This window comes from Uloborus diversus, chromosome 9 (assembly GCF_026930045.1).
Source record: "Uloborus diversus isolate 005 chromosome 9, Udiv.v.3.1, whole genome shotgun sequence".
Lineage (NCBI taxonomy): Eukaryota > Metazoa > Arthropoda > Arachnida > Araneae > Uloboridae > Uloborus > Uloborus diversus.
The window spans coordinates 74,588,419-74,602,866 of NC_072739.1; the positions used below are offsets into that span (position 1 = coordinate 74,588,419).

The 14,448-nt window shown below is 32.1% G+C and overlaps 1 protein-coding gene across 1 annotated transcript in view; it reads left to right on the forward strand.

The window, feature by feature from the left end:
• LOC129230100 (E3 ubiquitin-protein ligase UBR4-like) overlaps nt 1–14,448 on the forward strand; it is a 163,168-nt gene that overhangs the window by 94,023 nt on the left and 54,697 nt on the right. Inside the window, exons 40-47 of the mRNA XM_054864498.1 lie at nt 178–248; nt 1,377–1,524; nt 2,354–2,596; nt 4,404–4,433; nt 6,962–7,132; nt 9,021–9,203; nt 13,907–13,975; nt 14,064–14,153. Of these exons, the coding sequence (XP_054720473.1) occupies nt 178–248; nt 1,377–1,524; nt 2,354–2,596; nt 4,404–4,433; nt 6,962–7,132; nt 9,021–9,203; nt 13,907–13,975; nt 14,064–14,153 (1,005 nt within the window). The remainder of the gene's footprint in view (nt 1–177; nt 249–1,376; nt 1,525–2,353; nt 2,597–4,403; nt 4,434–6,961; nt 7,133–9,020; nt 9,204–13,906; nt 13,976–14,063; nt 14,154–14,448) is intronic.

A 14,448-nucleotide genomic window follows, 5' to 3' on the forward strand; every position in this document is an offset into this window, starting at 1 on the left:
TTTTTCCTCAAAACTGTTACGAAACTCGTATTTTGTCTTGGTGCACAGCACTTTCAATTTTCGTTTATCAATCAATAGTAAATCCAATTCGATTAAAATAATAATACTAACATATATTTTCTAGCTTGGAAAATTTGATTTGTAAATGTTTTATTAATTTTCAATTATTTTTTGTAGGATGAAGATTCTCTTTGCAATAAGCTTTGCACTTTTACAATCACTCAAAAAGAATTCATGAATCAACATTGGTATGTGATGCAATTCTCATTCTGCATGCAATTACTTTCTTGAGTTCCCTGAAATAAATTAGGGGCTGTCCATAAATGATGTCGCTTTTTTTTCCCAAAGTTTTTACCCCCCCCCCCCTCCCCCATTACATGTCACTATTTTTCATAAACAGATTGGTATCAAAAAATGCATAATGTCGCCCTTCTTGTTACCTACTTCCCTCCCCTTGTCACAAACTATTAAAATTTCATGACGGCCCTCAACTTAAAGCATGGCATCATTTGTAGAGAGTCCCTTCTGATAAAATTTAAATTTCTTTTTCCCTGAAAAAAAATTTTTTTAACATACTCCCATGATAAAAGTTTTAAAGATGCATTGAAAATAATTAATATGTATGGAACTATTAGTTTATAATTAAATACATTACTTGTTATTATTCTTATTTTCAATTTCTCCTCTCTGCTTTCTTCTTCTTAGCATTATTTTAATTTACATATTTGAATGTTCTTTTATTTAAATGAGTCAGTTTTACTGTTGATTTAAAAAGAAAAAAAAAACTTTTATTTAATCAAAGTAGCAAAACAAGTTTCTTCCATTTTTGCTAATTTTCAGACATAAACTTTCTTTTTTTTTTAAATTTTTTTATGAAACTACTAGTGGTACCCTCAGGGCTTTGCCCCTAGTAGAAAATTAAAATGTCATTGAGTTCTCCTGTATATTTACAAATAATGAGTGATGAATTTCTCGCCAATATGGCTATGTTAATTTGCTCGCCTACTTTAGGGTTCCACGTTATGATAATTTGGTTGTTTACTCATCCACAGAATGATAATTTGCTCAGTAAAATTTTCTTAAAATTAGAATAGAAAAAGAACAAATCGAATTTTCGAAAAATCGCTTTGAGGTGCAGACCCCCATGCTACAAACTAACTTTGTGCAAAATTGCATAAAAATCAGCCGAGCGGGCTAGGAACTATGCAAGTCACAAACATCTCGACATATCTGGACAGAGATCCAGACATTCAGCTTTATTATTAGTAAAGATTTTTCATACTACTATTAAAATTGAAATGGCCATTTTTAAGCTGCAGTTATTTTACTTAACTTTTCATGTTCAAGGTATGATTAAGATATGATTTTTACCTCAGGTACCACTGTCACACTTGTAAGATGATTGATGGCGTTGGTGTGTGCACAATCTGTGCAAAAGTTTGTCATAAAGACCATGATGTAACTTATGCCAAATTTGGTTCTTTTTTCTGTGACTGTGGAGCAAAAGAAGATGGAAGTTGTCAGGTACTTTGCTTCTTTATTTTTATTTTTCTTGTTTTCAAGCTGAATAATGTAATTTGGGTCATTAAAAAATAATGTGTTGATGCAAACATTTTTTGTTTGTCAATGGTAAGATTAAATTATAAAGTGTCAAACCTTAAACTTCAGGAAATACAGTGAAAAAACAACCTAGTAAAAATAAAGCACTTAACTAAATAATGCATTGTGGTTCATGACTGTAAGAAAATACACAAGGAAATAGTAAAATTTCATTTATAATGAAAATATAAAGTAAAGCTATGTTGTGTGTATGGCAAAGAGTACTTAATAACATATGTAATGCACATACATGAAATTAAATTTCATACACATGCTTCAGTGTCACAGTGTACTCTTTTGTCAATACAAAAGGCGTAAGCTTTGAGTTGTAAGTTGTTTAAGTGGGGATATTTTCAATTCCTACAGCTCATACTTTTTCACACTGGGAAGGGTGTTCTTTATTGTCTGAGAGATGAGGTGTGAAAAGACTAATTTAAAATGGAAGGGCAAAAACTTATATTCACAGTGGGCAAGAAGGTGAATAGAAGCAGTTAACATGGATATGCACAAATATGCATCAAAAGAGTGCTAAGCACCATATTGCATCATGAAATTTAAGAGACATACTTGTTTTCTCATATGTGGCCAAGCAACAAAAGTAGCCCACAAGTTTCAGTTGGGAGTTAGAAGCTTTTTAAAAAAAAAAAAAAAAAACATGGAAAAGTGGGGAAATTTCATTTCTGAAAGTGGGCAGGAACCCTGACTTAAATATTTCAGTAAAAAAACTGAATGCATTTTTGATTGTTTTCCACAGGCCCTGGTGAAACGCAGCCCAAAGGCTGCCGTTGAGACTGGCACTCCCGCCCCCTCCACCGGCTTCTCTTTTGGATCAGACTCTGTCCTTCCCAGTTCTCTGCGCAGAAGACCATCCTCTCCTTCTGCTGCAGTTGGGGGATCTAATGCCAACGGAGAGCAATCCCGTGGCCAGTCATCAGAAGGAAAGAAGAGCAGTGATGAGTCCCTCAAGAACAAGCAAGTGTTGTCCAAACAGTTAGAGGTATGGCAGTTTGTTTGCAGTATTGTTGGATAGTTTTACATTTTGGCTGTGCTGAAAAAGTTGTAAAACTTATGCAATGGGCCATAGATCTGTTGCTGTGTGTCTATGAAAAATTCTCAGTAAGCCTTAAGTATTATATAAGCAGGCTAGGAAGAGCATAACTTTCTATTGAAATTAGTGATATGTCTCAGATATCCCTATCCATGGACATCCGAGGGGAAAAAAGATTCATATCTGTTACTTTTTTGGCTCATCTTGAACAGAGCTTTTATATTTTTCAATTTTATTGGATATTTGGAACTTAAAACATAGATAGCAATTAAATACAGTTGGCTCTCTGTTTAACGACTTTCAAGGGACCACAGAAAATCGTCCTTAAGTAGAAAGCATCCTTAAACAGAATGCTTTTAGCACTACAGTGGTACATCTGGGACGGTGAAAAGCCGTCGTTAAATAGAGTGTCGTTAAACAGAGAGCCAACTGTACTATTAAATTCCTCTATTTAAATGAATTTTTATTTTTCATCAAAATTTTATAAAGTATTGTTTTTCTTATGAAATCCAAACTTAAATCTTTGAAATTCTAATAAAAATAATTATTCTAATTGAATTAATACCATTAAGTGTTAACATTAGATAAAAGAATCATTTTCAAGAATTAAAGGGAAAAAAGTTATATTTAAAACTAGGCAACGGTAAAAATTGTGCTTTTAAACGAGTAATTTGGCAAACTTTGTCCCCCAAAGTCTTTTTTGATGAAGATCATAAACAGTTCCTGCGGCACTAAAAAAACTGCTCACTTGGAACTCTTGGTGCAGATAAATATACGTACAAGCAATGTGACTGATACCTCTAAATGTTTTACTGTTAATCTGCCAATACTTTATCTCGATCTCTTGATAATTTATTTTCTCTGGCATAATCTATCATTGCTTCTGCTGTATTTAAAGAAGATTAATTGTTATGTGAAACAAGCTCATGATTCGGGTACAAAAGGAAAGGGTAAAACATTGGTAGAAACTAGAATTGAACTGCGTAAAAAAGTTGAGATCACTATCCATATTCATGGATCTCGGCACTAATGATCCATATTTGGATCCAAATCTCAGAATCTACATTTTTAACAATTTTGTACTTAATGCTTGGTCTATTTGACTGGAACAAGTTTTGAATTGAAATTTAGCAATAAAAATCCTTAGGAATCAAACTATAAACTGCATATAAATTGGCATTTTCCTCCAGTGGGTGCAATTCATGAGAACTTTGAGTGATTTGAGCAGAAACTCTTGTTGTATCTAAATTAGTATATGATACTACAATCTTCCATTTTGGTTATATGCGCTGTGATTCAAGTTTCTCAATGTTATTTCATGTTAATAAAAACATGAGCTTCTGCTGGTGTGGTTTACTATGTAAGGATATTTAATGTAAATTCTTGTTTTGCTTGATTTTCATTAAATTTCTTTTGATTGTGTAATAATAAATTTGGAAAAGGATTTGACCCAAATTATGATAGTCTTCTACTTATAATAATTCAAAACATGTGTAAGTATGTACAGATTCTGAAAACGCACTAGAAAAAAATTAAATATAATTAATAAATTTTATTTAAGTTAAGCAGAAACAAACAACAAATTTTTGTATATGAGTGTCATTTCTTTTGCTGTTTCATATTACTGGAATTATGAGTGAAATAATGTTGTATCAACAAGCCGTTAAAATTATAATATTAGACAATTTTTGGGGACTGTAAAAATTTAATTTGCATTTTCTTTAAACAAATGTTTAAAAAAGTGTTTTCATTTTAGGCATCAAGAGAAGTTTTGCTGAGCTACATGGTATGTTTCTTTTTTCTTTTTTTCTTTTTTTAACTAACTCAAAGTTTATGATGTGCGATTATCTTCAGAATCGTTTTTTCCTTATGCAGAGTTAGAATACATGGTTTTGATGATAGCAAAATGTTTAATGCAAAGAAGTAATAGTGAAAAATAATGAAAAATGCATTTCAAACTAGTTGAAAAAATATAGGAACTAAAGGTTTTTTTTTTCAAAAGTTACTTTTATTGCATTCTTTGATTCATTTCTTAGAGAATTTTTTCTTTGAGCTAAATTGCAAGTACTTTCAAAAAAAAAAAAATCTGACAGCCCTGGCAAAATGTTTATTCTACGAGCAACAACTTTTAATTGTGGCATATCCAGGGTAATTCTTGATTTTGAAAAAAAAAAATTTTGGCTCGCGTAAATTATTGTCGTATAGATATCCTTTAATGTTCAAAACTTTAATGATATTTTCCCTTTATATAAATAAATTTTTCTTCCTTTCAAAAATGTAATTCACAAATTAACATAACTCACTATAAAATTTCTTTTCAAAAGAAATAAGCCTTTTTGACAAAGTTATCCCATTGCTCCTAAAATGACTTCTATTCTGTGCATATTTCAAAAAATAAATAAAATAAAATAAGTGTAATGCTTTTGATCTTTAATGTTATTGTTTTTACAGATATAAAATGGGTTAATTATAGTACAAATAATTTTAAAATGTTCTGTAAATAAAGAAAAAGATTGAGGTTTTTAAGTACAAGGCACATTCAGAAAGTAAGTACCGTTTTGGAAGAAAAATGTTTTCAAGCCAATTACCCAATTACATCCAAGTTAATTCAAGGCAGTTCAACTTGCAAAATTTAGCCTTGATGTTTCTCAAAATTTAAATAATAAGGATTTTTTATAATTAGGTTTTTCTAATTATTAAAAAAGTTTAGAATGACAATAGATTCCTGAAGTCAAGGAACTTTCTTCTAAAAAAAATAATAAAGACCAAACTCTGAAAATTCTGAGATGCTCAAATGCCAGGATTATTTTCAGCTTTTCTAAAAATTTTGATAATAATGTCAGTTGTTGTAACTATGTAATACAATGAGTTTATTAACAAGCTTTGCAAATGTTGAACTTTTTCGGGCAAAATGTTTTAAATAATTGTAAAATATAGTTATTTTTATAAATAAACAAATAGTGTAATAAAACTTTCAAAAAACAAACTTTAAAAAATTTTTAGATCCACATGCAGTTAGTTGAATTTATAAGACTTGATTTACATATGCATTATCAAAACAAGAAGCGTTTCTTACATTGGGATTTTGTCCAAGTTGGGCACTACCCTTTCTAACCCACTTTCTGACCATCCATCACTCATCGTTTCTTCATCATAACCATCTTTAACTTGGCCATAAATTTCAGCCCTTTTCACCATTCCTTCCATTCAAAAATCAAATTACAGCACCAATCTCGCGTTCGGCGGGATAAGTCATTGTCTCAAACATTTTAAATGTGTACAATAGTCTGAGGGCACAACTTAAAGCAACCAAAATGGCATCAGTTAAGAGCCATGGAACAGGGAGGAATAGTGTGCATGTGCAGAACGCAGACCACAGTATTAGTGTGTCTGTGCAATGAAACTGCACTTACTTTCCGAATACGCCTCGTGCTTGTGACTCAGAGGAAACCTTTTGTGAATTATGTTATTAATGTGCTTATCAATAAATCTCACAATATTCAAACAACTTTTAGTAAAAAATTGTATATATTTTGTCTTTGGATCTGTCAATGAGTAGGGTGACATTATTACTCATAAAAACATCTTTAAATGAAGTATTGAAATTGTCCTATCTTTAAAAGCAAGAAATTTCATTGGAATTTCTCTGTAAAATTAAAAAAATCATTTTCAATTTCTTGATGATAGATCAGATGAATTGTTACCCTAATTTCTTGGATTCTAGATATCATCTGGTATTGATAAGGTTATAACTTTGACAAGAACGTAGAACCAAAATTTGTTTGCGTGAAAATTTGGCCAATATGAGCTTCTTAGTAATAGCACCTTAAGAGTTTTGATATTGTACTAATACACCTTATATATCAATTATGTAAAGTTACTTGAGTGTGCAATTAATAAGTAAATATATTTATTGTTTTAATCCCAGCAAAGATTTCTCTGAAAGTAACAATCTCATTTTTTTTTTCATCAATTTGAATTAATTTTTAAAATTTTTGCATATTTATTTGTTTTACTTTTGAAAGTAGAGAAATATCTTTTGAAAGAATCAGAATATTACAAAATGGGTTGGAAACAAGCATCTAGTGCAATGCTGCCATCAGCTGTTAAAATTATTTGATATTAAACTTAGGAAAGTTGTGGGTAAAATAGTATAAGTAACTGAGCAATTAGATTGCTCATACACCATACAGAAATAAAAAATGGTTCAAAAACAACAGCTCCATTCAATATGTGCATAACAGCAGAGTAGTTTTGATAAAAATAATGGCTAATGTTATTTTGTATCTGCTATATATATATTTTTTTTTTCAGTCAAGCACCAGCATTGCTTCGACTGTTTTGGAGTTGTTGAGCTATCTTATGCCGGCTGTTCGCCAATCATGTCAAAGAAATTCTCCTATCGGCAGCTCCATAAGAGCACAGAGTGCTCTCGTAGAACTTCACAGTCAGGATAAAGTATTTGAACAGTCAGATCAGCTAATGGTAAGTATCTTTCTTAATTTTGTTTTAAAACATCTAGAAGTCATTTTCCCCCTTTGTTGCTGTTTTCAAGTACTCTCTCCAATGTAGGGGAAGGTCGTGTACCTTGAGCACTCCTTGCTATCTCTGTCACTTGGAAAGGGAAATTAGTGTGAAAGTGGGAAATTGACGCACATGTTGGGGTAACACTGCTCCTGTGTTTTAGTCGCACCATCGGTCGCCATTTAATTTTGTGTAGTAATATTAGAAATAAGTGGTGGAAAGTAAAATTTCTCACCCAATCACCTGTGGTTTTTAGTGAGGGATATTTTTTTTTAATTCAGTGCTAGATTACTTCGATATTTTGAAATGTGTGCTTCACGATGTGCTATCGGGTTTTCTGTTTTGTTAACAACATTTTGGTGTTTTATCAAAAATATTTTGAAACTCACTTTCGTGTACCTTGGTCACCCACCTTGCTTGTACCTTGGACACTCAAAACAGGTGGGTTAGTGGATGCCCAGGGTACAATCAAGACACAAGTGGGAAACAAGATGAAGAAGACTGAGAAAATCCAAAATCCTTACTAATGCACCCAAAAAAAGAAATTTGATGAAAGCTTCACAAACCAGAAAATGCAGTTTGAAGAGGAAATAAAAAGACCAAGTAGCGAAGAAATAGCTTAAATGTGACAAGAAGAGATCAAAGAAAAGAATTGAAGAGGAAAGTTCCAAAGAAGAAAATGGTAAGTACAGTTCGTCTAGTGAACAAGATGATTGCCAGATGGGAGATTATCTTGCGGAATTTATAGAAGAAGATCAAGAAATACAGACCCATGATGAAAGGATCGAGAGGTAGTGGGATTTTATTAATCCAGCAGAAAGTATTGGCAAATGGGTTTTAGTATCGTTCTCAATGGCAAACATACCCAAATTTTACGTGGGCCAGGTGCTTGAAGATGGCTACAACGACCAAACGACTGTGAAATTTTTACGAAAGATGAAAATTGTTTTTATATGGCATTCCATTAAAGACATTTGTAGAGTGAGAGTTGCAGATATTATAAAAGTATTACCATAACCTCTGGTTCACAGGCAAAGTGAGATCCAGTTTAACATTACTTTTGATGGGATCACTTTTTATTAGCTGCAATATGAGATACAATCACAAAAAGTGATTTGCTGATTTATTAACCAAATTACAATCAAGAGTGCCCAAGGTACAACCCTTAATTGTACCTTGGGCTGAAAATCACTTTTTTGAAAAAAAAATCACCTAATCAATTTTTTTTCAAAATTTCTAAAATAAACCGTAAGCAACAAGCAGGAGAACCCGTAGAATCAAAAACCATTTGTTTTACATTGTTTTAACATGCTATAAATTAGCGTTGAAACCAAACTGCCCAAGGTACACAACCTTCCCCTACTTAAAAATGTTGAACTAATTGGTTTTTTCTCTTTGTGTTAGTGCAATTTGTCTTCAGGCAAAATAATAATTCAATGCATATTTCTGTACCTCAAAAAATTGTAATTTTCCATTTATTAGTGCATTGTATGTAGACTGCATCGAGCCATGTGAACATAATTCTTTAAAAAATAAAAAAATAAATAAAAAAACTTTTCAATTTTTTACTAGGGTTAAATGAGTGTGTGTCCCATCCTTTGCATGTGCCAGAAAAAAGTTTTTCCTCTCTCCTGTAAAATTCTCATAATGTGACTTACGGCCTTCTGGCTCTGAGAAAACAGATTTGTTGTTTCAAGCAGTATTCATTGTCTTTATATGTTTTTAACTTTGGTGGAAATATTAAGTATTCTATGGCAAAAAAAATCAATTTTTTTAATAATTTGTATTTTTTTTTCTTTTTGACCTTTGTTGACCCTTTACTCACATTGCTTTTTCTGACAACATTCAGGTTCCGACCCTGGGTTCCCAGGAAGGTGCCTTTGAGAATGTGAGGATGAATTATTCAGGTGAACAGGGCCAGACCATTCGGCAATTGATCGGGAGCCACATGATCAGACGTGTCGCCATGTGTTGTTTGGCTTCCCCACAGGGGAAGAGGCAGCATCTAGCTGTCAGCCACGAAAAAGGAAAGGTAAGCACTTTCCAACAACTTACTTCTGTCTCATTTTCCATGACACATCAGAATCCTGTCAGATAATATGGTGTATTTGATTTGAAGATTTTCATACTGCATTGCATATGAGAAACCTTTGAATCTCCCATTAGCTATTTATTATTAATACTACAGTAGACTCTTGTTTTACGCGGGTTTATTTTACGTGTTTTCGATTATACGCAGTTTAAGATTTGACACCTTTATTTTATTTTATGTGGATGAGTTTTGGTTTTACGCGGTTGCGGTAATGCAAACAGATAAAATTCTTTCCTCCTTCAAAATCCAAACTCCTAAAGATTGCAGATTACCGTAATCAACTGCATTTTGGCGTGCTAATAATCGAGTTTGAGCCACTGGAGACATTTTATGTGATTGGTTCCAGAGCTCTTTCCAGTAGTAAAGTTATTAAACTCGCACAGTTCAGAACTCACTGGAAGGAAAAGCTTTTAGAAGTGATAAAGGAGGCCAAAACCAACGAGGATACCGATGGCAGTGATGCACAACCAAAAACGTTCACATTGAAAACTTTGAGCCATTCCTAGACAATAGCAATGACCTTTCTGATTTGTTAGTGAAGGAAGATTCTATCATACAGACCTCGAAGAGTTCCTATTTTTCCTACTTTTTAGAGCTCTCTCCTTATTTTCCTACTTTTTCCTTTTTTAGTATAGCACTTCTAATTGTGCATTGATTCTTATTTTTACAATGCCGCACCGATAATTTCCTGCATGTTTTGATTTTGAAAAGTAAAAGAAACAAACGGATCCTGAGCTTTTCATTAAATGACTACAGTAATTTTAATTTAATATAACGCCGCGGCGTTTGCTTGTTTAAAAGTTAAATTTTCGTGACTTTTTTACCGTAGCAGCGTTTATGATCAACTTTTCTTTTTATCGCCCGAACTTCAGTCCTACTGTTTTAACGAAACAATAAAGACATTGATACTGGCGCATTCTGATACTATTATATATTATTTACCTGTCAATTAGAAGCTTTAATTAAAGTAAACGGCCAACTGTTTAAAAAGTGTGGGAAAAGTCGAATTTCCTATTCACTAATGGAGCTCTATTAAAACAGAAAGGCAATGTAAAACCTTAAAAGGAGCATCAGAAGCAAAAAAATGAAAAACCCTGTACACTGTACATAGTTTATTGATGTTAGTACAAAATAAAAGCGATAGATAACAGAAATTCGCAAAAACGAATCACTTCAAAAATAATCAAGGAAACTAACTTTTTTCATGCATAAATATGATTATTGTTCATTCTAAATCGTTAACATGATTATAAAATTTCATTTTCTTTCCTTGCAAAGAGTATTTGCAAAAAAAAAAGGCAAAACCTAGATGGGCAAATCGTTCCCAATGGGGTCGTTTCCAAAATTTTAAGAGTATTTTTTTCTGAAAGAACATGCTTAAAAACATAGGATCTGACCATTTTTTAAATAATTCATTTAAGTTTAATATTTTTAAAAAATTACTTAAATGGAATTCATTGTTTACACTTCTGTTGTGTGACATTACAAATGATGAAATGCCATTCAGTGTTGCCATTCACAGAACAGAATATTTAATTTGCATCTTTACTCACGTGTATTGGCAACAATATGGTTGATAGCAAGCTTAGAGCGCAATTTCAATTCGCTGCTTGATTATCATAACGTGGAAACGTAGTAGAAAGATGCGGCAAAGTGCATCATTTGTGATGTCATCAAGACAACGCCTTGTTTGAAAAATCGGACATTTAAAAAAATTAATTTTAAAAGAACTGTTAAGAAAATGAAAGTATTTTTTGGGTCTTTTTTTTTTTTTTCTTTACTCATTCTATCCATTTCAATGACTAAAAGTAGTACTTTTGGCTGAAGGAAACCACCCCATTGCGAGATTCCGTTTTTATTTCTTCACATTTTTAGAAGTTAAAAGAAGATAAAGCCACAAGCAAATATGTACTGTAGTTTTTTGTATATTTTTAATGGGTATTTTCTACTCTGATATAACATCAATATTAAGGAGTTGCTCATCATTTTTAAGTGCTGCATTTTCAGCAATGCAGCATTTCTGAACATTTAAATTTTTTTTTGAAAGACTCTTACTCTTTTCGGGTTGTGGCAATTATACTGATGCAGTAGTGTACTCAGGGTGCCTGATCAAAGGGGAGGGGGAGAAAGAAATATATGCAGGCTTTTGATGCTGGGTGCTCTCCGCTCTCTCTCAATTTCGTGAACAATTTCCGAAAGAATATTTTTGTTGTATGGTGAAGATTGAGATAAACTATATGCCTTCTTTTTAATGCATAGATAAACATTAGAAACTGATCTCTGTCTTTGATTAAAATGTTATGTTTACCATGTGCATGGATTTATCTTTCTTTCTTTTTTTTCCCGTGACAAATATTTTGGGACAAAAAGAAGATAAAAAATCATCAAATCAATAAAACAATATTTGTTTTTATTGCTTGATTAAAATTAAAACTGGCCCATCATTTTGATTTTTCCCCCGGGAGTGGCTAGCAACGGATGTATACTGAATGCAAATTTTATCTGAAAGCAACAAAAACCTCACAAACTTGTATAGTTAAGCATCAATTTTCCAATGCCAGGGAGGGGAGAAATTGACCCCATTGACTCCCGTAAATGACGTGCCTGAAAAAAAAAATTATGTTGAATGCTAAAAATACATAATATAATACGAACTCTTTAGTTTACTTATTTCATTATTTATTTAGTTTAATTATTTTATTATAAATTTTTTGTCCCATATTTAAGAACAAATTTATTTTAGATCTGCATTTTCAGTCTTTTTCCTTTTTTTTCAAATTCAAACATCTGCCCATGTTTATGCAAGAATGCATGTCAGCTGCTGATTATTTTTAACTAAAACTAATTTAATATTTGCTTTGCTTTTTGTATCATAGTTTATGACAACAAGAGCTAAAAGTGTTAGTATTTTCAAATGATAAATGGATGCTCTCAAAGAAATGTTTTCGCTTTTGACAAAACAAATCTTTAACAAAAATGGTTTTATTGCACCAAAATATGAGGGTTTTTTTTCTTGTGATTACTATATTGCATTTTATTCTATCACACTTAAAAATTTTATTCTGTAATTTTAAAAGGTGTTTCTTTGTTTGGATTTTATTTTCATATTTTTGTAATTAATATCTTTGTTTCCACCAGTTTATTTTTCATACTGATGATTGTCAGCTTGTCTCATTCGTTTTGTTTTTGCGACTGGGTCTTTCATGAAATCCTTTCACAAGATTCGTACACTCCTTCAAAACTCCTCCAATACTCCTTCATTTGGGAAATTTTTTTGAAGGGCCCTTCAAACTCCTTCATTTTGGTTTGAACTCCTTCAAAACTCCTTCTTTTTTAGTTGAAGACTACATAGTCTTCCTCTATGACAGTAACTTAAAATGCATACTTTGATCAACAACTTAACTTTGTCACAAGGGCGAAGGTATAAGAGTGATGAAGGGGTGAAAATATTATTAGATGAATAAGACATTTCATAATTGAAGTAAACCATGCTTAAATGGGGGCTTGACTATTTTTCAAGTTTTATGATTATTGCATTTTCTTCCACCACACTCTCAGCTGCAAGAGTCGGTTTCTCTAATTATTACTTAAAGATACATAAGAAGATGTACTATATTAAGTGATTGTGTTAAAAACATAATTGTTTAGCAAATGACAGTTATAATATTGTAAAATGGGTCATCCACAAGTGATGTCATGCCTTGAGGGGGAGACTGGTTCACGAAATTGTGACAAGGGGAAGAGAGAGGGTGGCAAGAAGTGACATCACACAATTATTATAACAATATGTTTATAAAAATGACGTGTGACAAGAGGAGAAGTAAGATGAAGTGTGACACTTAGTGACAAAGGGGGTAGGGGGTCAAAGATGTTGAAAAAAAATGTGACAACATTTAAGGACAGCCCATTAGTATGTACTCCTACAAATCCTTATTTTACTCATCAAAACTCCTCCAAAACTCCTTCATTTAATTTCTGAAATTGAGTATGAACCCTGTTTCGATACTTCAGAAGTACTGTTAGTTATTTGTAGGAGAGTTTTAAGTCAAAAATAGCGTTAGCTTATTTTGCATTAGAAATAAAATTTACGCTAAACTTGTTTCCTCTTGACATGTGTGTAGTTCTATCTCTTCCTATTTTTTCCTACTTTTTTAAGTGATTTTGTTCCTACTATTCCTGCTTTTTAAGTTTTTAATTCTTCATTTCCTACTTTTTTCCCCCAAAAAACCACTTTGGGGTCTGATCATAGAAATGACGCAAGTGATGGTGGATGCGTTAATGCTCTGCAAAGAATTACAAAGAAAAATTCTTAATGACTGTCAAAAGAGCAAAAGAGACATTCTTTTTTTCCCCCTTTTGTTTGCCTCATGATGACAGATGAATCAGGAAAGAAAAGTTGGAATGTGATCTAAAATTTTAGGCTTGAAATTAGCTCCTACATTTCAAACTCTGAATGTCGAAATTGAAGATTTGATTACAAAGTATAATTAACAATGCTTATTTTTAACCTTGTCGTGATAGCACTTAAATATTTAGTCAGTTAAAATCGGTGAATTTATCACATAAACGTTTGAGTATATATTTTGTTTTTCCCATGCATATTTCCTACTGTATTTTGAATTAATGGTTTGATTTTGTGACAGATCACTCTGCTCCAGCTGTCTGCTCTCCTCAAGCAAGCCGATTCCAGTAAAAGAAAGTTGACTTTGACCGTAAGACTTCTATTCATATTTATGTTTTACAGCTCACTTTCTCCATTATGATGCATTGATTACTCATTTTATTTTCTTTCTCCTGTAGCGTCTGGCTTCTGCCCCAGTGCCATTTATGGTTCTTTCCATTACTGGTAATCCCTACAATGAAGATTTTCTGGCTGTATGTGGGCTCAAAGTAAGTTTTAAACTTTTTTTCTCTCTCTCTCTGTTGTTTCTGGTCAGACCCAGATAGTATAAATAAACACAGCTTGCAGAAAATTTTCATTTTTGTAGAGTTTTGACATTTTTTATTTTTTAAATTTCCTTGAGAGCATAGGTTTTTAAACAGGAAAAAAAAAGTTATATATTATCAAGCAAAAAAAAAAAAAAAAAAACTGTAATGGAGCTTCAATGTGTAATCTCTTTTTGTGTGTTTGAGGCTGAGTTTGTTAATTCTCACAATTTTTTCAAAGCTGTTTTAACAGTGTTAT